The 24,107-nt window shown below is 46.6% G+C and overlaps 1 protein-coding gene across 1 annotated transcript; it reads right to left on the bottom strand.

Annotated features, from left to right (window-relative positions):
* Positions 1-8,650: 8,650 nt before the first annotated feature.
* GABRQ (gamma-aminobutyric acid (GABA) A receptor, theta) lies at positions 8,651-24,107 on the bottom strand. The gene is made up of 9 exons (XM_011974176.1): positions 23,697-24,107; positions 21,594-21,682; positions 16,436-16,503; positions 14,857-15,077; positions 12,708-12,790; positions 12,171-12,308; positions 11,441-11,593; positions 10,241-10,497; positions 8,651-9,470 (listed from the first exon to the last, which is right to left on the bottom strand). The coding sequence occupies exons 1-9, from the start codon at positions 23,843-23,845 to the stop codon at positions 8,730-8,732; spliced, it is 1,899 nt and encodes a 632-aa protein (XP_011829566.1). The 5' UTR covers positions 23,846-24,107; the 3' UTR covers positions 8,651-8,729.

The raw sequence follows: 24,107 nt of genomic DNA on the forward strand, positions 1-24,107 counted from the left end.
ACCCAAGTATGAAATCTGGGTTGTATGTTAGTTGCATATTTTATATTTTTAATTAATAGACATTATAGAACAGTTCTAATTTATAGGAAATTGGACAGTACTGAGAGTTCCCAATAGCCTCATCCTCTTACACAATTTTGCTTATTATTAGCTTTTTGCATCAGTATGGTAAATTTGTTACAATTAATGAACCAACGTTGATAAATTATTATTAACTAAAGTCTATTACTTACTTTAAGGCTTACTTTGTGTTGTATATTTTCATGGTTTTTAAAAAATGTCCAATGTCATTTACTCACCATTCCAGTACCATATGGAATAGTTTCATTGTCTTAATGAATTTCTTGTGCTTCACCTATTTATGCTCACTCCTTCTCCCTGAATCCCTAGCAAGCACTGATCCTTTTATATCAATAATTTTGCTTTCTCTAGCATGTCATATAGTTGGAATCATATGGTGTATGGCCTTTTCAAACTGGCTTTTTTCACTTACCAACATACATTTAAAGTTCCTCTATGTTTTTTTCATGGCTTCATCGCTCATTTTTATTGCTGAATGGTATTTTTATTCTGAGGTTTGAATGTACCAGAGTTTGTTTATCCATTCACCTATTGAGGGGCATCTTGGTTGCTTCCAGCTTTGGGAAATTATGGATAAAGCTGCTATAACATTTGTATGGAGTTTTGTGTAGAGATAAGTTTTCTACTAAATAAGATAAAATATCAAAATCTATGATTGTTGCATCATATGATAAGGCTATGTTTAGCTTTGTAAGAAACTGTTGAAGTGTCCTCCAAACAAGTGTACTATTTTGTATTCCTACCATCAATTAATGGGAATTTCTGTTGCTCAACATCCTAACCAGTAATTGGTATTGTCAGTGTTTTGTATTTTAGGCATCCCAATATGATGCAGTGATATCTCGTTGTTATTTAAATATGGAATTCCCTAATTATAAATGATGCTTATCTTTTCATATGCTTATTTGCCATCTGTAATTTTCTGTGATAAGCTATCTTTTCATATCTTTTGCCCATTTTAAATTGGTTTGTTTGTTTTCTTATTATTGAATTATGAGTACTTTGTATATTTTGGATACAAGTCCTGTATCAGATATGTGTTTTGCAAATATTTTCTCCCAGTCTGTGCTTGCCTTTTCATTTTCTTAACAGTGCCCTTCCGTGTGTTAATGAAGACCTTCCACCATCAAACTGGGATTTCCAGCTCCTGGTAGGAAACACTTCAGGCTGACAATCAGCCTCTATATGAGAATGGGGTCATTCAAAATGAGCCCCAGGGTGATTGCTGTGGGGGTCATGTAGGATGAAGTGTGCCATCTTGTTAATCTCATCCACCCATGATCAACACCCACCCGAATCAACACCTGCCCCACCTCTGTTCCACATACTTCCTCTTAGCTGCCCTCACTCTTGACAGGACCCTCATCAGAATTCAGGAACCCTGAGATTCCAAAAGAGGTTGACTTGTGTTTTCATGAAAGAGTTCACTGAAGGTTTGGGTCATCTGCAGATTCACTGTGTCCAGGACCAACTCAGCTGTTGAGGATTTTTTCTTCCTCAGCTTTGGCTTTAGTGTCTCTGCTGCAGTTAGCCTTTCTTATAGCCAGAATGGGGTATACAGCCTGTGACGGTTAATTTTAGGTATCAAGTTGACTGGGCTATTGTCCAGATAGCTGATAAAGTATTCTTTCTGAGTGTGTCTATGAGGGTGTTTCTGGGAGTGACTGGCATTTGAATCAATGGCCTGAATAAGGAAGATCTACCCTCTCTCAATGTGGGTGACGCCATTCAATTGGCTGAGACCCAGATTGAACAAGAAGGTAGAGGAAAGGCAAATTTGCACTCTCTCTCTTCTGGAGCTGCGACATCCATCTTCTTCTGCTCTTGGACATCAACTCCAGGTTCTCTGGCCTTTGGACTCTGGGACTCGCACCATCATCTTTCTAGGTTCTTGGGACTTTAGCCTGGGATTGAGAGTTACATCTATTGGCTTCCCTGGTCTGAGGCCTTCACTGGACTTACACTGAGCCACACTGCTGGCTTCTCTGGCTCTCCAGTTTGCAGATGGTATTTTGTGGGACTTCTCAGCCTCCATAATTGCATGAGCCAATTTCCCTAATAATCTTTTTTCATCCCTCTCATACCTATCGTATATGTATATGTATATGTATATGTATATGTATATGTATATGTATATGTATATGTATATCTATATGTTTCTATCCTATTGCTTCCAAACCTCAGAGGTGAAGGTAGAAAGCTTACAGAAGAAAGGTCTGCTCCTAAACCTGTAGACAGTTGGGGACCAAGTTTCAGCTCCTGGCCCCCATGTCCTCTGGGATTTTGGTAGTGTGGCCTGTCAGAAATAGCAAAGGTGCTGTTTTTCCTTTTCCTGGGGGGAAAGGATGAGGAGAATGACTGTCTGCCTGGAGCTTCTTCTGAATACTACCTGTAGTAGACACTCTCACTGATGAATGGCAGTATTTTAGAATTGTTGCATGTTACTGGCTTAAGATGAGAAGACTACTACTACAAAGGGAGGGCATGAGTACTTTTAAGTGGGAAAATGACAAAGTAACATCCTTTCAAAGATCAAGGGAAAACACCTATGGTTGCCACTAGTACAATTCAATAATATATGGTTCACCCCTCCTGTGTACACAGCAAACTGAATGTCCTGGCTCCCTATAGTCGGGTTAGGCTATGGTATTGGTTCTAGCTAATGAGTCGTGAGTTTAAGTGAGGTATGTTCTTTCTGGCTGCAGCATTTAATTACTAGTGTGAGCCCCACTATTTTCCCTTCCCTTACTACAAAGATTGTAGAAGCACACAATGAAACCTCTGTCAGCTTGTCCCTGAGTTGCTACCATGAGCAGAAGCTCCCCTGATGACCGGCATTAGATGCACAATGTGAGAAGGAAATAAACATTTTTGGGGGGTCAAGTTACTGGAATTTTGGGATTGTCACAATAGCAGCACCTAACCTTTCCTGACTCATTATCTGATACTAAATTGGGTGTTTCCATGTAGTTAGCCATTGTCTGGTGGTGTGATGGGGCAGTCATTTTTATTTATTGGAGAAGAAGGTGGAGATTTCACTTTCTTCACGAAAGGATTTACATACTTCTCCATGGAGAGTGTATCAGGGTGGGATTTCTCGAGGCCTGGCCCATACCAAACCTAGAGTAACAAGAGGGTTTTTGATTAGGTGAAAAATGTTATGCTTTAAGAGGCAGACCAACAGTAGCAATAGAAAGGTGTGTTTGTGTGGTGGCCATGGAGGTGTGCCTTTCACCTCTCCAGTAAGAGAATCTGCTGTTGTAGGCGTTGTTACTTATCAGCTACAACTGTACTTGTGTGGAGGCCATGCTTTCCCCGGGGCTGCTCCCATCCAGGGGCTGAGAGGAGCAGGGATGACAGTGCTGGCCTGTTCCCAGCCTGTGCAGGACCAGAAAGCACAAGTAACTGCATGAGCAGATGGCTTTGACCCCTACGCCACTTATCACAGTAGTACCAGTGCTCCTTCCCCACTTTGTACCTGTGGCCACATGGGGGAGCCCTTTATGACCAGCTGTAGGAGGGAAAGGGCCCTAGCTGGTTTATAAATGAGCTGGTTCAGTCTGTGCGTACAAGCTGAAAATGGATGCCACTGCATGTCAGGCACACCTGGGAGTGGTCTGGGAAGAGAGTGGCAAGGGAAAATCTTCCCTTAATGGGTACAGCTTTGAGCACCTGGCCTGGGGTCAGAATGGGGTAGCTAGCTGGTCAGGGGCCAGGGAGAGACAGGACTAGAAGAGGCTCCCAAATGAACAAAGTCTTGTCCAAGGGCACACAGAGTGCTTCTGAGAGAAGCGGGTGGGGAGCAGTTGGTGGATGGAGAGCTGGGGTCCATAATCTCCAATAAATTTTTAACCTCCTTTCCCAACCCAGAGTGATACTGGAGGGAGACTTCCCAAGAAGCTGGCGTAGTTCTACTCCCTTTTGTTTCTCTTTGAGAACACTACCTTGGAAGATATCACTTCTTTTAGGTTCTTTCCCCCAACCCTTTTGTTTTGTTTTGAGACAGTCTATTTCCCAGGCTGGAGTGCAGTGGCACGATTATGGCTCACTGCAGCCTTGACTTATGGGCTCAAGTCGGGGCTCTCCCCCTGTAAAATTGAACTAAACTTCCACTTTGTATTTTGGCACCACAGTGGCCTGTTCTGTTTTAAAAGTTTTGTTTTAAAAGATTAAGAATGGCTTCTGCAAAAATCAAAACTAATTTAAACTGTGTTGTTGCTAATTCCCCTCAGCTTGAAAACTATGGTTTCTACTGTCCCGGGGTATGAGGAGGTCGATGTGCAAAGCTGTGGGAAGGCCATGGGAAGTGAGTGATGGAAGCCAGAGGTTTCCTGGGCCCAGACAGCTGTCCTGTGCAATATCTTCTAATCCAACAGAGAAGAAACACAATGACCTGGTAGAATACTTGCTATTATATTTATTTTTCTCTTTTAGCTATTTACAAAATTTTATTTCAGTATATTTTTCAGAAGCATAATTTTATGTTTCTTCATATTTTACTTTGTTAAAGTCCGGACCAGTCAAGGTCTTTTTCATGCAAAGATGTACATTTAATGAGGACAAAGAAGCCACCTAGTCACCTCGTGAAGCTCTGCTGCTTTGTGCCCCTTTTTTGGTCAGGTCATCCAGAACACCCAGGTCTTGGTCCTTCTCCTCTTTTCTTGGTTTTCACTGCCTGGGCCCAGCATCACTTCTGAAGACCTGCATGTGTTTGATTTTACTGTATTTAATCTGCTTCACAGAATGTTACCGACTTGGCTGACCTCTGAAGAATCCCCCAGTACTGCCCTATGTCGGGCACTACAGCCAGTTGTGCTAAATTCGGGCACCTTTAGCTCTGCTGATGATTACTGATCCTGGGCATGCAGTCCGTCCGGCAAGATAGTGAGTGCAAAGTCTCACACAAATTGAGTCAATAGAAGTGACCCTGAACAACTGGGCTATTTCATAATTTATCAAAGAGAAACTTTAACACCCTCCCCTGAAAACCCAACACTGATAATACAGATTTTATATTGATCACAGGACACTACACAACAAACACAAACACACTACACTTTTAGTAGGACGAGTCACGATTTCCTTTGATGTTGGGCTATGGAATCGCTAGAAAGTTACTGCTCATCACCACAGCAGGGTACCATGCGAGTGGATAGTTTAATAAATGCATTCATTAGTTAATAGCTTTAAGGGTTAGCTATTATATATATGGAATGAGGAAACCTCATTAGGAATGGCCATAGTCTCAGCAAAGCTCAGCTCTAAATATGCAAAGACTTTGCAGCCCTGCTATTAACAAGATGACATGAATTGTAAGAATACATTTGACAAGCTCTATTAAGACCCACCAGATCATCCATGACCTGTGCAAAGGCACCTAACAGCGGCAGATGGAACTGGCAAGAACTTGGTAGGAAATGTGTCACACATCCCTACAACAAAATGACACTTCAGAAGACAGACAGGGGTATCCTTCCCATGATAGTGGCAAAGAAGGGATCCTCGGGGGCGGGGAGTCGATGAGAAGGAAAGAAATGGAAGGTGGGTAGAAGAGTAAAATAGGGGTTGCTGCATCCCAGATGCTGCCCAAGCTCCAAACTACCAAGCATTCTGCATTTCCAGTTACTTGGTGTGAGGTGACGAGAGGGAGGGGATGGAGGCAGCCAGCTGGATGGGGGATGGGTGACTGCAGGCTGGGGTGGGGCTGGGAAGGGGTTGGGGACAGCTGAGGACTCAAATGACGCAGACGACAGACCACATACAAGACTCAACAAGGGGAGATCTGGCAATGTGCAGGCTAAAATGACCAAATCCGTAGCAAACTCAGAAGGTTCATGTTCCTGAAAGGGTGTCACTGCCAAATCTCCACCTCATTTTGACACTTAACCTACAGAGTATGAGTCGCAGTAGAGTTCAACTGCTCTCATTGCAGCACGTTAGGGCAAGATATTCTTTTTAAGGTATAATATTATATCTAGCTCTATGGATCTATATAGATATTTACAACTGGCCTCGCTGCCCTTCCTCTGTGCTGTGAAGCCTTCATGTGCATTGCTTCCAGACAAATCTTAAAACCCTCCTTTTCTTTCCACTGCTCCAATCTCCCTTTATGGCTTTATCCCAAATGAACTGCTTGCTGCCACAAGGATGAAAGCATCTCCAGGGTCCTGGAGACCCAAATCCACGTCAACCAACCAAGGCTTAGGCTCCAAGAAGCCAGCTTGTCAATAGCCATGTTGGGAGCTTCAGACATGGGGTCACTGCTCTCCCCTCAACCTGAATCTCTATATGGGGTATCCAAAAATAAAGAGGCAATTTTAGCTCTTCCAGTGGTAACTTTCTTGTTTTCAAATGTCATACAAGATTTGTGTGTGTGTATGTGTGTGTGACTGTGCAAGTGTCTATTCTCAATGCCTCTTTCAGCCTCACTCCCCAGCCTGTTACCCCTAAACATGTTCTTCTAGGACAAAGTGAAATGCTCAGTACTTGCAGCTTCTTCCATGGATTGACCACTTCCTACCTCAAGGCACTAGCTCACCACTTCTTAGGACTACATTCACTTCTCAGTCTTCTATCTAGGAGACAGCACAGATGGATGGAGGGACAGGGCAAAGAGTGGAAGGGAACCGGGAGATGCTGCTCCCTGGAACAGGAAGTTGGAAAGAAACAGTCAGTTAAGCAGCCCGGCCAAATAGGGCCCCTCCACCGTATGGGAGCAGGCCAAGGGAATTCTAGTGATTCTAGAAGGGTCACCAACAGGGAATACATATGCTTTCAGGGGTATTTCCTTTCACACCCATCCAAATCAGATAAACATAGATATGCAGACATGCCCTTATATACATGCACTCAGCATAGACCCAGTGTACACAAGCACACACACACACACATACATAAGCCACACTTTTACAGGGATGTGCACACACAGGCATGCATCCACATGTTGTAGATACAATTCTATACACACCAATGTAGATTTACACCACTAGACACAGGACTGTACAGCTTCTCAAATGGTTGTATATGTACACACACCCACCCTGATGCATATGCATACACCCAGGTATATACAGAAACACAAACACAGAAGCACAGTTAAAAGGGTGAGTGGGTAGAGGGCTAAGGGACTGAGGGAGAGACTGCATAGGGAGGAAGAGGTGGCATATGTTGAGTGCTCAGCAAAGTTCACTCCCTCACAACCTCCGTCAGTGAGGTGGAGCTGCTTGGCAAGTTGGAATGCTGGCCAGTCCTACTTCCGTTAGGGGCCCTGCTCAGTGGGCAGAGTGTGTTCTCCACCTGCTCACATCACGTTCATTGGCTTGTCACCAGCCTATTCCTACGCCCCAGGTGCTGTAGGATGTGGTGGGGGCTCTCTGGAGCACCCTCTTTGGGGAGGGAAGAAAAGGGAATTCCTCAGTTGAGAGTCAGGAGAAAAAAGACAAGAAAGAGCAAGTGGGGTGGATCTACCACTCACTGGCTGCACATCCTTAAGCATGCGGCATAAGCTCCATTCATTTTCCTTGGAACACTGGGGACAATATGCTTTGCCTTCCCTGGCTTACAGGGCTCCTGTGAGGCTTCAGTGATGTAATCGGTCAGGGAGCTTGTTGACACTTACTATGCACTAGACAAATAGAAAGGATTAGTATATAGATTTACAATAGATAGTCATCTGCTAGTCTAGATCAGATGGTAAAAGAGCAAGTGTGAATTATCCTAACCTTAGTGTTTATTCACCAAGTGCTGTAACTGGTGATCAACTCAGCAACTGATAGAAAGCTAACTCCTCACTTAGGCAGATGTATTGAATCTCTATTGTCAAGCATTCTGAAGCAGAAATATAGGCAAGACAAGTTCCAATCCCTCCGAAGAGGCCAGCTCAACTGTGTAATTTCCAACCTGACATCATCCCCCACCCTCTGCCAACCTCACAAGCTGGGTATGTGCTCTCTCATCCTGATGTCTCACTCTGCAGCCCCACTCACCCACATTCCCCTCCCACCCTTGCATCTAAACACCACACTCAAATGCAGCAAATACAGTGGGGGAAAGGCACTTACAAATGCTCCCAAAGTGTCCTACAGGCAGTTCCCTGAACTTCCAAGCCATGGTTAGCCCTTTAGCTGTGAACCCCAGCCCAACCCAGCTTGACTTTCTTCTATAAAGCCCTAAGCAGAGGGTGAGCAAGATCCATAATCCCTAGGAGGAAACAAAAAAAGAAGAAAAAATGTAATGAAAAAGAAATGTTGACACCTCAGTGGGGACAGAAAAGCCCCCAGAAACGTTTGTGGGCAAGGCCCAGATCCTTGCCCCATTCCCCAACCTGGCTCTTCTCTGTCCTCTAAACATTTCCAGGGGCTTTTCTATGCTTATTCCTTGTTACAAGTCTTTGAAAAGGTGAGAGTCTTCTAGCTGGAAAGGAAATCCATGTGCTGTTTACCTCCAACTCCTACTCAATCCCTTCCCTTCCAGCTAGAACATGTTCTTTCCAATTACTCCCCACCTCATGTTTATAAAGAGAAGTATGAACTCATTGGATTGCCCAAATAACCACAAAATAAAAGGAACAAAGGAAAGAGGGAAAAACCCAAAAGAAACTGTGAAATGAGCACAGCACAGTGCTCCTGCCCTTCTGGAGCACTGGGGGACTAATACATATGGTATACCCAGTAAACAATGTTGAATAACCCAAAGGCCAGAGGGAAGAGGAACCGGGACCACTTGTCAACCTTAGGGACGTAGTCAGGGTTAAAGAGATCAAAGGAGAACCCTTCAGTGAAGGAGCACCCAGGGCTTGGGGGGCAACTATCCTCAGACTCTGAGCTATTGTCCTTCTCATGGCCATGGGCCATGAGCTCATCCTCATTAAGGCCCCAGGTACTGTTAGTAACACACTTGAGTTGCTCCTCAGCGGCAAGGCAGCCACTCTTGACACTGTTGTCATCAAGGTCCCAGCCTGCTTCTTGCACACCCTTCTTGCCATCGTGAAGCATGGGCTTCCCACTGGGGCCATGACCATGGTGCTCATCTGAGCTCAAGCTCTCATTGGAATCTTCATGGTCATGGGTAACACCACGGCCATGGGCTTCGGCACGGTTGCGGATTTCGGTAGGAATAATACTGTCATCAGCCTGGAAACCATTAAAGCGAACACCATAGCTGTGCCGGGCCTGCTCTGAGGTGGAGGGGAGATCACTCAGGCTTTCTCCAGTGGCCAGGGGGGCCTGGCCTGAGAGAGAAGTGAGTGGGCTGAGGCTTTCCGAGGTGGCCAGCTGGGCCTGCTCGGAGGTGGACGTCAAAGAACCGAGGCTTTCCGGGCTTGCCAGGGGGGCCTGCGCTGGGGTGATGGGGAGAGAGCTGACTCCGTCTTCCACGTTAATCAGGCCATCCTTTGAGGAGATAATGGATAGGCTCATCAGTTTCATATCGCCTAGATGGATATGCACTGGGGGGAGGGAGGAGGGAAGGGACTTCCCTCATCAGCACTTGCAATGTTACTGCTGATCTCTTTGACAGATAGAGCCAGCTCCTTTTGGGGTCTCTGGTGTTCAAGGGGTGAGGAACAGGACCAATCGGCTGTTAGCATGCAAGGGAAGGCTATGGAGGCTGCCAAGCCAGTGTCTCGCTGGGGGCAGCTGCTCTCTCAGGAGTGCTGTGTGGTGGGTGGATGCCTGCTCAGGTAGGCAGGACCGGGCTTTCTGCGAAGGAGGGAGGTAGCTGGGCATTAACATACTGCCCACAGCAAAAGCCTCAGCATTGCCTTGGGAGTCTGAAGTGCCAAGGAAGGAGGGGTAGGTAGGCCAGCCTCTCCGGTGACTGTCTTCCTTTCAGCCTCCCTGTGCCCATCTTCCCTTCCAGCTTCATTGCCTGCTCTGGAAGCATGCAAAGTGGACCAAATTCAGTCCAAAGGTCTGGAGAAATTTAGCTCTGCCACTTACTTGCCTTGTGACCTTGGACAATGATCATCTATAAAAGAGTGATGGGAAATAGTACTACTTCTTATATGTTGTGTGTGTGCTCTGTGTGTGTGTGTGTTTTGCATGTGCGTCCGTGTGTGTGTGCATATTTAAAAAGCTAAGAAATGCAAAAGGGTCAAAAGCGCTAAGCCTGGGCTCAAGAGGTGCTCAGGGAAAGCTGATTGTCAGTCAAAAAGTCAAACCTGCACATTTCCCACCACCACTTGCTGGTAGCGGTAGCGGGCAATGACTCTTCGGGGTCTCCTGCGTCGCCTAGGCTGGCGCCGAGGTCCTCGACTGTAGAAAAGATAGTTGATGTAGACATACTCCAGCAAGGACAGGAACACAAAGAACAAGCACACGAGGATATAGATATCAATGGCCTTGATACAGGAAATGTTGGGGAGCTTATCCCGCAGATGTGAGTCGATGGTGGTCAGGATGAGCATTGAAGTTAGGCCTGTAAGCAACACAGTACAGGCTTAGTCTCCTCTGATGACTAAGATTCTTGGCAACCTATTGGGCCCACAGCCAAACATCGTATTTGGGATGAGGAGGGCCCACAGCAAAGGCCTTCAGCTCTCTCTTTATTCCTTTTCCCCCATCTTTAAACTCAGCCTATGCTTCAGTGGTTCAATGACTTCCTATTGCTCTTAGGGTCAAGTCTCAAACCTCCAGCCATGGCTTCATAGCAATTGACATCTTCAGCCCCACCTTGTCCTATGATGGCTCCTTTCCCTTTTGCCTTTCTTTAGTTATTGGGAAGGTTTTCTGAGCCCTAAACTATCACACAAATATAAAGCTTTAGTCCAGAATGTACTCCTAAAGAGGGAGGCTGAGGAGTCTGCCCACAGATGGTGAAGGAGAAACCAGACCTGGATCTGGGACACACTGACATTCTGCTGGGTGGGGCCAGACAAACCAGGGAGTTGATCTCTTAGGTCTCTTCTTGGTACTGCTCAAAAATTTTTCATGGCTCCCCATGCTTAGACATAAAGTACAAGGTCTTCCTAATCCTGACCAGGCTGTCTTTCTGCTGCTTTCCTCATTTCCTCAGCTCCTCTTTCAGACACCCTGTGATTTAGCCCGCTTTTAATGGCCCCTATGATCTAAACTTATGACTTGTCCATTTACTTATGGATTCAAGAAATAATGAATTCTGGTACTTAGGGCTCAACAGGCCAAGATTGCAACCTTCATTTTTTTTTTCACATCTGTCTCTAATGTTGGTCTCTCTATTGGGGATTGGCTGTGCACCTGTACGTAGGTACAAATGTCTATTGGAAAAATCCTTATTTCCTTGCCTGTGTAGTCACACACTGTTCCAGGTACTTTTTCCTTACTCTCAACTTTTTTTGAGCCAAATGACCCAAATTCCGTCCAGGGACAGAGACAGAACCTACCCATTGTCACCCTGGCTGCAGAGGAATCATAGTTCATCCAGAATGATATCCAAGAGGTAATAGTGGTGAGGACAGTAGGCCAGTAGACTTGCACAAGGTAGCTGTTAACTTCCCTCTGAACCTGGAACTTCAGTATCAGGCGTATGTAGGAACCTGGCAAGGAGACACGCTGGAATTAGGGTGGCAGGGCTGAGGGGCATTTGCAGGGTGGAGAGGTACAGGATGGAGAAGGAGGGGAGGAGGGGAGAGCAATGGGCAGTTCAGCTTGTAATACTCCATCCAGAGGCATCCAGCTTGGGCAGACCACGGATCTGGTTCTGTTTGTTGCACCAGCAGGTCAGTGACAATGGCATATCTCAGTAGGCGCATGAGCATAGCAAGTCTGCTCTCTCCACCTTCCTTTCTCACTTGCTCCATGTTAGGTGAAGTTTTGGAATGGGTGAGGCAAGAGATGTTCCCAAAGTGCAAGCAGATGGAGGGTGAAAGACCAGCCCTGAGAGGAGCATGAATCTTTTACACCTGCAGAGTGTTGTGAGCCTGGCTAAGTGCTTCCACAGCCATTCCTCATTGGCAGTGGATGAGCCACTGGGGCTTTATTAAGGGGGCCTGGAACCAGTAGGAAATGGAAAAGGAGGCATCAGAGATTAGGAGCCAAAATCAGAGGCCACTAGGAGTTTATGGAGGTGCAAGGGAGACATGAGACAGGAGAGAAGGAATGGGTCAGACCCACCTGTGTAGAAATACACCTCCTTGCTAGTAATCGTCCTCCCCAGGAAAGTGAACTGAGGGATATGCAGCTCCTCAGTCATGTGGATGGCGTTCCCATTGTCATCCCAGAATAATATGACGTCTTCAACTGTGTAACCATCTGGGAAGGAGAGAAACAGAGGTAGTCTCAGATTCTTAGAAAGAAAGAAAAAAGACATGCTACAAGCTCCTACCCACTAACTTGCACACACTTTCCCAATAGGAAGGTGACATTTTCCCAGAGGACCGTTTATGCTCTAAAGACCACCTAGTCCCAGATGCCATATTTATACATCTATCCAACAATAAATCATCTATCACCTATCTATCTCTCTACCATCTTTCTCTCTTATTTCTATCATCTATCTATCCTCTATCATCTATTTATTTTGGGAGAGAGAATGGAGGGAGGGAGGGAGCACAGGAGATACACTGTTCCTTTTACTGTCAATTTAGCCTCTGCTTCCCTGATCACCACAGCCCCAAGTAGGGAAGAGGGGGCCATAAGAGACATACGTACAGCTCTCCACCACCAGGTTGCAGGCCTGCTTGTCCATAGGGAATTTATGCAGATCCAGGGAACAGGCTGCTGTAGTGGTGAGTCTGCAAAGGAAAACAAAAAGGAAGGAGAAAGTGAGTCAAGCCTAGGCAAACAACCATTGCTGAGGAAACTGCAGGGGTGGGGAGGGAAGAGTTACCCTGAGGACTGACCCATGTGTAGAAAGGAGAGAGGAAATTTGTATGTGACAAAGTAACCAAGAGACCTGGCAGCACATAAACAGAGAACACATGTATGGCTGGCACATCAGAAAACTGCAGGGTGTCAGATGGGAAGGGCCCTGGAGGAAACTGAATGCAGAGATGGAAAGGGGTGCTTCCTATAGAAGGAGTGAGGCTAGCAAGAGAAAACTGTGCTACACCAAATCAGCTGAGACTCCAGATACAATGTGAAGTGCTGGTCTCAAGTGTGCATGTACATTTGGGAGCCTCAATCCAGGCCTGCCTCTGGCCACATCTGTACACAAGCCAGAGGTGCAGGCCTATGTGGGTATTGGGGACTAGCAAAATGTCAGCGGGTACGAAATGGACAGAAGGGATAAACATATCTGTGGTGGGCCATGGCACTGTTGACAGTACATGAAGTGGGCAGGAGCTTTAAGTTGCAACGTGGTGGGAGCATCCATAAGAAGAATCTGGCCAGGCGCAGTGGCTCATGCCTGTAATCCCAGCACTTTGGGAGGCCAAGGCAGGCAGATCAGGTCAGGAGATGGAGACCATCCTGGCTAACACAGTGAAGCCCCGTCTCTACTAAAAATACAAAAAATTAGCCGGGTATGGTGGCAGTCACCTGTATTCTCAGCTACTGGGGAGGCTGAAGCAAGAGAATTGCTTGAACCCAGGAGGTGGATGTTGCAGTGAGCCGACATCATGCCACTGCACTCCAGCCTGGGCAACAGAGCAAGACTCCATCTCAAAAAAAGAAGAAGAAGAAGAAGAAGAACCTGAGGGGGTCTCAGAGGTTCTGAGAAAGTGGGAGAAGTGTCCAGTGGGAGAGAAGATAAAACACAAGCTCTCTACAGCCTCAGCTGAGAGGTTCTGCCCCATCCCTTATTCTGCCCTTCTCATCTGCTAACCCCAGCTGAGTCCCTTTCAATTGCTTCCTTGAAATAACTTCCATTTTGTACACTGGATATGGTGTATGCGTGCACGTGTGAGTGCATGTGTGTTTTTCTCCCTTCTATGAATCCTCCATGTAGCATTATTCAGCTCATTCTTCCTTTAAGTAGAACAAGTGTGACCAGTGACCTGTTCCCTGTGAGTCTTGTTATTTTCTGATTCCAGAGCCTGGGTCTGTGGGAAAGTGGATGGAAAAAGAAAAGAACGGAGCAAGAGCTCCACAGAGAAAGAGAAACCCAGATTAGATCTGTAAAAACCATAAGAGCCGAACCTTGGTAGCTACTTCTCAGACACATTTTCTGAGCTAAACTGATCTCTTGCATATGTCTTTGGAGACAGTTTGTAAGAGATGCCACTGTGAGAACCCTGGTGACTGTCTCCTATGCTATAACTAGACTAGTGAGGAGTTTCAGCTTGCAATTGTTCTGTATGTATGGAGAGCCATAGACCAGAGACCCATGCCACACACACTCTGCCCCTCCGCACTCCTGGGGGCCCTGCATGATGCAAATATGACTGATGGCAGAAAGCAGGCCCCCTCATTCACTGCATGGACTTCAGCATTCATCTTCTCCCTCCCTCACTGCGTGGGAGAGAAAAGACAAAGATAAAGAACAGAATGCATGCAACACTAAGGTGGAGGAGGAAGTCTTTCAGTTGAGGGAATCAAGGAGGACTTCTTGACCAAGGGGGCATTTGAGTTAGGGATTTCAGGGTGGGCAAGGTTTCAATTCATGGAAAGGGGGAAAGGACTGACCAATCCAGACAGAAGGAACAGCAGAAACCAAGGTGTGGGGACAGAACAGCTAAGGGTGTCTATGGGAAACTGAAATTTCCACTTTGGCTACTAGGTCGAACAAGTGAAGGGGGAAGTTCAAGACAGGTTTGGAAAGCAGTGGGTGCCTTTGTGTGTCCCTTAGAGTGTGTTTGTAGAATATTCCGTAGGAAGAAGGAAGTCTGCTGGGACATCCCCAGACCCCTAGGGGACTCACCGGATGCCATACCGCACCGTTCCATCTGGGTGAAGCTGAAACACGTGATTTTCCACAGTCACATCATGCACGAAAGCATCCTTGCTATTCAGAAAGTAGCAGTCAGGGACCCACAACTTCTCATGCATCCGATAGTCCAGGGTCAAGTTCAGGGTGGTCTCATAGTATGCTAAGCGTGAATCTTTCCAAGTCTGATGAAAAAACATCGTGATCGTGTAGTCCTGGGAAGATAAATGTAAACCCCAGTTGTAAGTTTGGTTGTCCAGCGCTCCGTCCTTGGTGTGTGTAGGGTATGTGTGTATGTGTGCATGCACGTGTGTATGCAAGTGTATGAAGTAGATCATAACTATATACAAGTGCATGCAACATACAGATGTTTAAAGAAAGAATAAAATGTATCTTGTGTAATTAAAATCCAGGTTAAGAAACAGAATATTACCAATAACTTTCAAACCCCAATGTATCTCTTCTAGAATATATTTCCCTCACATCCCCAGCAGCAACCATTATCCTAGATTTTATGATAATTCCCTTGCTTTGTGTTAGAGTTTTATTGTCTATGTATTGCTGGAAAACATATTGCTTAGTTGGACCTGTTTTTAAAATTTTATCTGAATGAAATAATACTGTATGTATTCATAATTTGCTTCTTTCGCTCAACATTATCTTTGTGAGATTCACTCAGGTGGACATGTGTAATTATAATTTGTTCACTTGATTTTCTGGATAATATATGAATGTACCACACAGATTATCATGTGAATATGCATACCAAAAGCGTGATGAAATAAAAATGATGAAGTAGAAGTTCCACTTTATATCCCTGCCGAGAGCCAAGAGCCAGAAAGCTGCAGAGGGTTCCCAATGCTTCTGCTTCATCAACATTGGTATTGTCTAACTTTTGACTATTGCTAATCTGGTATGTAGTGGGTTCTCACTGTGGTTTTATTTTGCACGACTAACAAGGCTAAGCATCTTTTCATATGTTTCATATATTTACCTGCTGTTTAATTTTCTTCACAGAAGTGATATTCTTGTTCACATTTTCTGATAATTTTTCTATTGGTTTAAAAATATTCTCATTAATTCACAAAATGATGCATATTTTGAATATCAGTTCTTCATGCTGCATGTATCTTAGTCCACTGTGATTGATCCTTTCACACTTGTTATAATGGTTTTGTTTGTTTTGTAAAACAGGAGTTCCATAAATTTGGTTACACAGAATTTCAATGTAGTTGAAATTACTAGATTTATTTTGTGTGGTCTGTGTTTTCTGTGTCTTTTCAAAGAAATCGTACTGCAAGACACAAAGCCAGTGTTCTACACTATCTTAAAAGCTTCACAAGCCTTTCACTTTTAAGTCTATAATCCATCTGGAACCGAGTTTCTGGATGTGGTGTTGTGGAGGGGTTGAATTAATGTAGTTTTTATTCTGAGTGGCTGCAGTGTCCCAAACCAACCTTGTTCCTTTATGTGAGTTCTGTCACAGGTCAGAACAACTGGACTTGGATTATGAGCCTGCTCCTTGTTCCATGTCCTCTGTTCCCAACCCCATGGCTGGAACTAACACACTTACCATATTCATTTCTGAGATCTGTTCAATGCTGGTGACATAAATAGATATTCTCACAGGCACGGGGGCACCTAGAAGACAGAAAGACGCAATTACATGAAAGGTAGAATAAAGGTTAAGAGCATAAACTTGGGAGCCAGACTGCCTGGGTTTGAATCCTCTTTGACACTTGTTAGTTGTGTGATCCTGAGTAAGTCGCCTAACCCTGCTGAGTCTTAGTCTCCTCATGGGTAACATGGGGATAGTGATAGCGCTGATCTCATGGTTAGAGCGAGGCCTGGCCCACGATATGTGCAAAGGAAGGGGTCAGGGCAAAAGAAAGAGAACGTAAGGGGATGAAGCACTCCTTCGAAACGTTTTCCTGATAAAAACTGAAAAGCAATGAGCCCCAAAGCAGGGGCCAAGATTCATGGTTGTGTGTGCACATGTTTATGTGTGTGAGTGAATGTGTGAGCATGTTTGTGGGAGTACATGTGTGTGATTGTGTGAGCTGTGTATATCAGTATGTTCGTGCATGTGAGTGAATTTGTGTGTTCATGTGCAGGTGAATGTGCCAGTGTGTGTAAGCATGTTTGTGTGTAAGTGAATGTGTGAGCATGTTTGTGCTCTTGAGTGTGTTGTATGGAAGTAAATCTGTGAGCATGTGAATATGTGTAGGTGTGTTGTCGTGTGGGAGTGTATGATTGTGTTCATGTGCAAGTGAGGGTATGACCATGCATGTCTGTGAGCTTGTCTGTGTGTGAGAGTGAATGTGTGAACATATACATATGAGTTTATGTGAGGATGTCTGTGTGTGAATATGTGAGGGTGGTTTTGTGGGACTGAACCTATGAGCATGTCCATAAGTATGTGTTTGTGTGGAAGTGTGAGTGAATGTGTGAGTGTGTGCATGTATTAGGATATGTGAGCCTGTTCATGTGTTTGTGTATCTGTGAGTATGTCCATGTGTGAGTGAACGCATGCACATGTTCATGTTTGTGAACTAGTTGTGTTGACATAAGTGTACATGAGAATATTTGTGTATTGAGTGATGTGTCCACCTGTACTGGCATAGTCACGTATATGGAAGACTATATTAGCATGTTCGTGTATGTGAGAATGCTCATGTGTGAGTGAATGCAAGAGTGTGTGTGTAAGCATGTTAATGTCCATGCACCTATCAATACAGATGTGCGTATTTTCAGGTGAGTGAATCTGTGAGTATATTGTGAACACGTTCACGTGTGTGAGTGAATATGCGAGTGCTTTCATGTATGTGAGCATGCTCTTGCATGAATGAAGGTGTGATTATGTTTATGTGTGTGTGTGTGAGCATGTGTTTGCGTGTGAGGATGTTTATATGTGTCGTGTTTTTGAGTGAATTTGTGAGTGGGCATATTTGTGTGTGGGTGAATGTGAGTATATTCATATGTGTATGTAGATGTGGGAGCATGTTTGTGTGCATGTGTTAATGTGTGAGTGAATTTGAGTGTGGTATTGTATGTAACGTGTGTAGTAAATGTGTGAGTGTGTGTGTGTGAGCATGTTAAAGTGTGTGAATAAATTCGTGAAGGTGTTTGGATCTGTGAGCATGTTTGTGTGAGTGAATGTGTGTGCATGTAAGTGTGTTAATGTGAATAAATTTGCATGTGTTTGTGAGCATGTCTGAGTTTGAGTGAATGCGTGCATATGATCATGTGTGTATGTGGGCTTGTGTGTTTGGTGTATGTGAGCATGCTAATATGTGAGTAAAAGTGAACGTGTGATCATGCTCAGTGGGTGTGTCTATGTGTGAGAATGAATTTGTGAGCGTGTTCATGTGACTGGGTGAGTGCACAGGAGAGGCTAATTGTGTGTGTTAATGTGTGAGTGTGACAGTGTGTGAATGTCTGTGTTAGTGTACTTCTGCCTCCTAGCTTTTTTCACACCCAGGTGTTAGCACTGTCCACTTGCAGGACTCACATGTGTTCATGGATGTGAAAATATGTAGTAAACTGTAAGGCACTGTGGGCAAATGCATTTTTATTGTTCGCTCCTCAGCTCAAAGCTTTCTACAGCCAGTCCCACAGCAAAGCCCTTAAGTCTCCATGTATTACATCACACTGCTGCTAGGGAAACATGCATGATGCTTGCAATTCAGCCTGCTGGTTTTACTGCAGGCTGATTGCCCAGAAGCTGAGCTGCAAAGAGAGAAATGTGTTATTCCAAACCCAAAGCTTCACAAAGGAAAGCTCTATTGGGAATAAGCATCTGAATGGCAGCCGTGAAATAAATGAGCCTCTGTGTTAGGGTACAGCCCAGACTTCAGCATCCAGGCCTGTTGTGAACAAGCCCCAGAAAAGTGTTATGTGGTGACAGGAGTTCCGAGAAACACAGTTCTTGATGACTGCCTTTTGGGCTCCCCACATGCCTTTAGAGAAGGGAAGCTGTGTTAAGCAGGCAACAAGCTCCAGAGGGGCCAGGCAGCCAGCTACACCTCAGTGTTAGACTTCTCTAGACCATTCTGCATGATTCAGGCAACTCCTTTCCTTATGGTGGAATGCTGACGACCCCGAAGGGCTAGGCCAGAAACCTAGTTCAACTAGGACTCCTAGTTGAAAGGAAAGCGGGAGCTGAAATGCAGTTCACATTCCCCTCACCAAGCCATGAGTAGCACAGGGATGCAGCTCAGAGGAAGGCGACATTCTTCTAAGTTATCCCCTTAAAGGGGAACCTTTTGTGCTAGTAGTGGTCAGGATGAGAATTTAGATGAGTAATCCCATATCCTTAAATGGATAATGGGGGTGGGGGGCATGAGAAATGTCATATCCTTAAACGGATAGAGAGGTGGGGGTGGGGGTGGGGGATGAGAAACGTCCTGATAAGGAGTCCAAATACCACGTCTAGGATGGTGGCCCCAGTACATCACTGTCCCTCCCTGCCCCCTCAGGAAGGCAGGAAAAGTGGTGGGAGTAATCACCTCCCTTTCTCCTGGAACCTTTGCTGCCTCAACTCCTCTTCCTACCTAGCAGATGAATGAAGGAATGATGAAAATATCTCCTTCATTCCTTCACAACATGGGGTGCCTAAATCATGCCAGGTGCTAAGCTAGGTGAAGCCCTCAAGGGCGGTCTTTTGCCACAATGCACAGTCCCAGTTCTCTTGCCCAGAAGGAATTGGCTTTGTTAATCTTCTCTGGATCCTCCTCCTCCTTTTCATCCTCCTCCTCTTCTCATTGTCCTCCATATGCAAGGAAGGAATAAGGCTCTTGTTTGAACTGGACCACAGTGAAGTGAGGCCTCCGCATGTGGGGTATATGTGCGGAAGTGAGGGGAGGTATGCCCTGAAACTCTACTCCACATCTGACACAGGGGAATTTGACTCTGTGTCTAGTGGGGGAGCCCTGGAGTCCCCAAGCGCAGACTGCCTTGGCCCAGCTATCCCATCAACTGGTCTCTCCTCCCACACCCACCATGCAACAGCCTCAGACCTAAAGCCTGTGGTGCCCCCTTCTGTTTAAATGCTAGAAAGTCCTGAGTTTTCCTTGCCCTACTACCTTCATCTGGTTTGGCTAAATCAAGCCAGGGATCCAGTTTTTCTTACACGCTGCAGGTGTGCACGTCCACAAAGCTTAGGGTAACCCTCCCCAGAGACTGATTCTTGCCCCTGTTCCCTCCCCCGGCCCTGGATGCCTGCAGAGATGGCAACCTGGCCCTGAAACAGTGGGGAGAATGTGGTTGGTGTACTCAAATGGTTGTTGGTCAGCCTCTGCTGAGAAACGTGAGAAAGGCAAGACAAAAAAACGAAGTAGCTATTCCCATGTCACCCATTGGTGCTTGGTGCAACTAATCCAAAAGATCCCAAAGTCGCTGCCATACAAGGACGTGCTGCCTGTACTCTAACACTTGGATTCCCATATGGCCAGACCTTTATCCCTCGGGGACCCACCCAGAAGACACGCTGCTGTTTTTGCAATGAAAGAGCCTGCCTTCTGGCCTTTCTATCCTAGCTTCCCAGTATGCTCTCAGCTTTAATCCCTCGGGCTGTGCCTTCTGCTCTCAGACTCTGGAGGGAGCAAGGGAGCAAAGGGGGAAGCACCAGTTCAGGGTCCCACCTCCGAAGCTGAGGGCCCAGGGCTACCACCTTGGTTTTCCCGGTGGCGCTCCCCAGACCAAACTGGTCTACCCAGGGGCCGAATCCTCTCAGCTGTGTTTTCTTAGGGTGGAGACAGAGTGTATTTGGAAGACCTCTATTCATATGCATAAATGCAGATCATTAGCTTTCATTAACCCTTTAGAGTGGGAGCTTCCTTTGAGCTGGAATGTAACTAACCTCTTTTTAATGGACCGTTTCTTTTGTTTGTCCTTGATCTAGGTTTTCTAGGTGTCCCCTGGGCTACGGAATGCTGCCGTTGCTATGCGGGGTCAGGGTAGGTTGCCTGTCGCTTAAAGTTGTGTGGTCCAGGCTAGTCGCCCTTTTTAAATGGGAGGCTAATTACGAAAATGGGGGAGGAACTGATGTATGATTTTCCTGGGGGGTTGTGTGTCAGTTTCTTTGTCACTTTTAATTTCAGCACCAGAGATCTGAGTAGTAGGCTGAGGAGTTTGGATTTTATTTGGTAGTTAGATAAAACCATTAAAAGTTCCTGAGGTGATCTATCTGGGTTTATAAAGACCACACTGACTGCGGTGTCTTGAATAGACTGGGAATGAGGGAGCTGAGGTGGAAGTGTCCAGTGCCTGGGTGAGTTAAGTACACTAGACAGAAAAGACCATGCTCTCAGTTTTGAACTGGCTGAATGGGACAAGTGCCCAGGGTGTGAAGAATGTGCTCAAGTAGAAGAATATGTGTCCTCCCAGGAGCTGGAGCAGAAAACTCTAGCCTGAGAAACACGGCATGCTGCATCCTGTACACCCATTTCTGTGCTTCGCTCTTTGCCAGCCACACCATTGTAAGGGGAGTGTGGAGGAGGTAGAAGGCCCTCATGTATCTGAAGGCAGAGAAGTGAGAGATATTACAGGGTGCAGAAGGCCTGGGGGTGCTTCCTTGCTGGTCTCTGCAGAGTCAGGAAGATGGGATCTGGAGAGGCACAGGTGTAGAGCCCACCGGGTACCACTGGTCAGCTTACAGGGCAGGGCTGGCTTGCTGTGTCTCTGCTTTAGGACACCTAACCCAAGTTCTCTTGTGTCTGGATATGGCTTACCTCCAAAATTCGGTCTCAGGCGGACATCGTATCTCGACAGCACCCTGTCCAAAATCTTTTGAACCACAGCTTCATTTGCACAATTTTTGCTGAAACAGAGAAGTCATAAGTAAATGCTGGTCGATTTGGGGCCGACTTGCCAGTGGTTGCCTTGCTAGGGCCTTCTCTTCTCCAGCACATACGCAGACATGTCCAGTCATATGTGTACACACTCTCTCTCCCTGCTCCCCTCCCTCCCCATGGTGAGTCAGCCAGAAGCGCAGTGGTGACGCAGACTCCTCTTCCCCCCTATCTTCCCAGCTTTAATCCAGAGGGTGGGGCTCAGAGACTGGATCCCTGTTACCAGGCAGGACTTGTGGGGGTTGAAGAGAGGAGGCGGTAGGAGAAGGGGAGACAAAGAAGAGTGGGCAGATGAAAGCCCTCAGAAAAATGCATTACCTCAGCCCCCTCAAGAGCCCCATCTTGCAATCAGCCTGGGCGCTGTTTTCTAGGTTGGTGGGGGTCCTCCCTCCAGGGGCACCTGCTTGCCCCAGGAAAAGTCATCTTTCACTCTCAGTGCCCTCGTAAGATGAGCTCAAAGTCACATTTTCCCTTACCTGGGCTAGGGCTGGGCATTTTTTAGTCACTTTTATGTCAACCTTGTTTCTGTACACCTCTGTTTTCCAGACTTGGCATATGGCATAAGACACACAGAGAGAGCCTTGCTGGTGTAGCTGAGATTTATGACCCTCATCCAACCAAACCATTTCAGATTCTTGGGGCTCAGAGCTCTCCTCGGAAAGACATCTATTCTGGGAGCAGGTATCTCTCTTGCTAAGCATGTGCTTCCACCCTGGAGGTGTCTTGGGTGAGCATAGGTAAGTGGACCCACCCCAGCTCTGCGGAGAGCTGACCTTTCCAGAGATCTCTGACATGCTCACCCAATTCACCTAGACCTTCAACAGGGCTCCTTCCCCAACAGGGCTTGTGAATCAGAACAGGCCCCGGCATCACTGTGACTCTTCGAATCTTTGACGCATTGCCCAGGGAACGTCAGCCCCTGCAAATGTGTGTGTGTGTGTGTGTGTGTGTGTGTGCGCGTGCGCGCGCGCATGTGTGCATGTTCACTGGCGCAGTATGGTATGTTGGGTTGAGGGCACTGCAGGGCTGTTTGCTGGAACCTTGCCAAACTAACACCACCACCCCCCCCCCCGCCTTTTATGAGTACATGTTAATTTCTGGCTTGCCATTTAAACATTGTTAAAAATTACTCCTAATCATCTTTAATCAAAAATTTCATTTTGCAACATTCCAAAATGTGTACATGAATTATTCCCAAATTAAAGCAATGCATTCCCACCTGTTTCCAAGCACACATTACCCATGTGCCAAAGCTCAGGATCTGTGGCCACCCCAAATACACATTTCTGTGTGATTTACATGTAAAGGCTTCAGATATTCGCACATCCAAACAAACTTGAAATCAAAATGAGAAAAAAACCGGAATCTTCAAATATTTTCACACGACTAAGTACAAAAGCATACCCATCCCAGACCACACGATTCGTGGTTATTCAGACACGATCGCACTGTCTGGGCTCCGATGGGTTTGAGTTAATCAATTCTATCTGCCGCATTGGAAAGAGTCCTTCACCCCCTCAACACATGCATGCACGCGCGCGCGCCTCAGGGAATGTACTAAAATGTAGACTCAAACAGGTGTCTCTCCTATGTTTTGTGAATTGCCCATCATCCTGTACCCTCCTCCCCAATCCCACAGGTGCCAAAGCTGGGGAAAGCTGCCGGGAACCTTAAATCCTTGGGGATGGATAGGCAGATCCTGGGACGAGGGCAACTCCCGCCCCCACCCCTCGGGCTGCGGTTTGGGCACACGCAGGGCTCAGTCAAGCTCCGCAGTAACAGGTGGGCGGAAGCACAGGGCTCCATTTCAACACCCCACTCCCACCTCACCCCTTCTAGGGGCCAATAGGCAGGGCCCGGGCGCCAGGGCTCAGCGACCCCGGGTCCAAGTCCCCCCCAGCCCGCTCCGTCCAAGAGGCCAGAGGTCATCTGCCCGTCTCCATTCCCGTCCCCGCCATGCCTAGCCTGGCGGTGCCCGCTTACCAGTTGAAGAGGTTCAGGACGACTTCGGGCACAGCGGAGGAGAACTCGAAGTGGAATTTCGGGATGGGACTGGGGTAGTTGCCCTCCGCGAGCCAGGTCCTGATGAGCAGCAGGATCACTGCGGCTCGCAGCATGCCTCGGATACCCATGGCTGGGGCGTTCTGGGCGCCTAAAGGCGCGGGAGATGGGGCCTCGAAAAGCGACAGAGGTGGGGTGGGGAGTGGATCACTACTGGGGCCGGGGAAGGCGGGATTGCTGGCCCTTCCCCAGAGTCGCCTCTACGGAGAGAGCAGCGAGGGCAAGGGAAGTAGGGGTTGCGGGGGTAGGCCCGGATACCGGAGGTGAGAGCCCGGGAAAAGCAACCACCCAGCAGCTCTGCCGGACGCAGCTCCCCCCAGGGCGCGCCCGGCA

The sequence above is a fragment of the Mandrillus leucophaeus genome, unplaced genomic scaffold, assembly GCF_000951045.1.
Source record: "Mandrillus leucophaeus isolate KB7577 unplaced genomic scaffold, Mleu.le_1.0 Scaffold1421, whole genome shotgun sequence".
In the NCBI taxonomy this organism is placed as follows: Eukaryota; Metazoa; Chordata; class Mammalia; order Primates; family Cercopithecidae; genus Mandrillus; species Mandrillus leucophaeus.

What these genes read in the sequence shown, in the direction of transcription:
- GABRQ (XM_011974176.1), bottom strand. Translation starts at nt 23,845, where the DNA reads ATGGGTATCCGAGGCATGCTGCGAGCCGCAGTGATCCTGCTGCTCATC. An exon ending in CAACCTGGTGGTGGAGAGCT is followed by an intron (nt 12,309 to 12,707) that starts GTACGTATGTCT and finishes TCTCCTTCCCAG; the next exon opens with ATGGTTACACAGTTGAAGAC. An exon ending in TGGTGGTGGGAAATGTGCAG is followed by an intron (nt 9,471 to 10,240) that starts GTTTGACTTTTT and finishes ATCTCCTCAAAG; the next exon opens with GATGGCCTGATTAACGTGGA.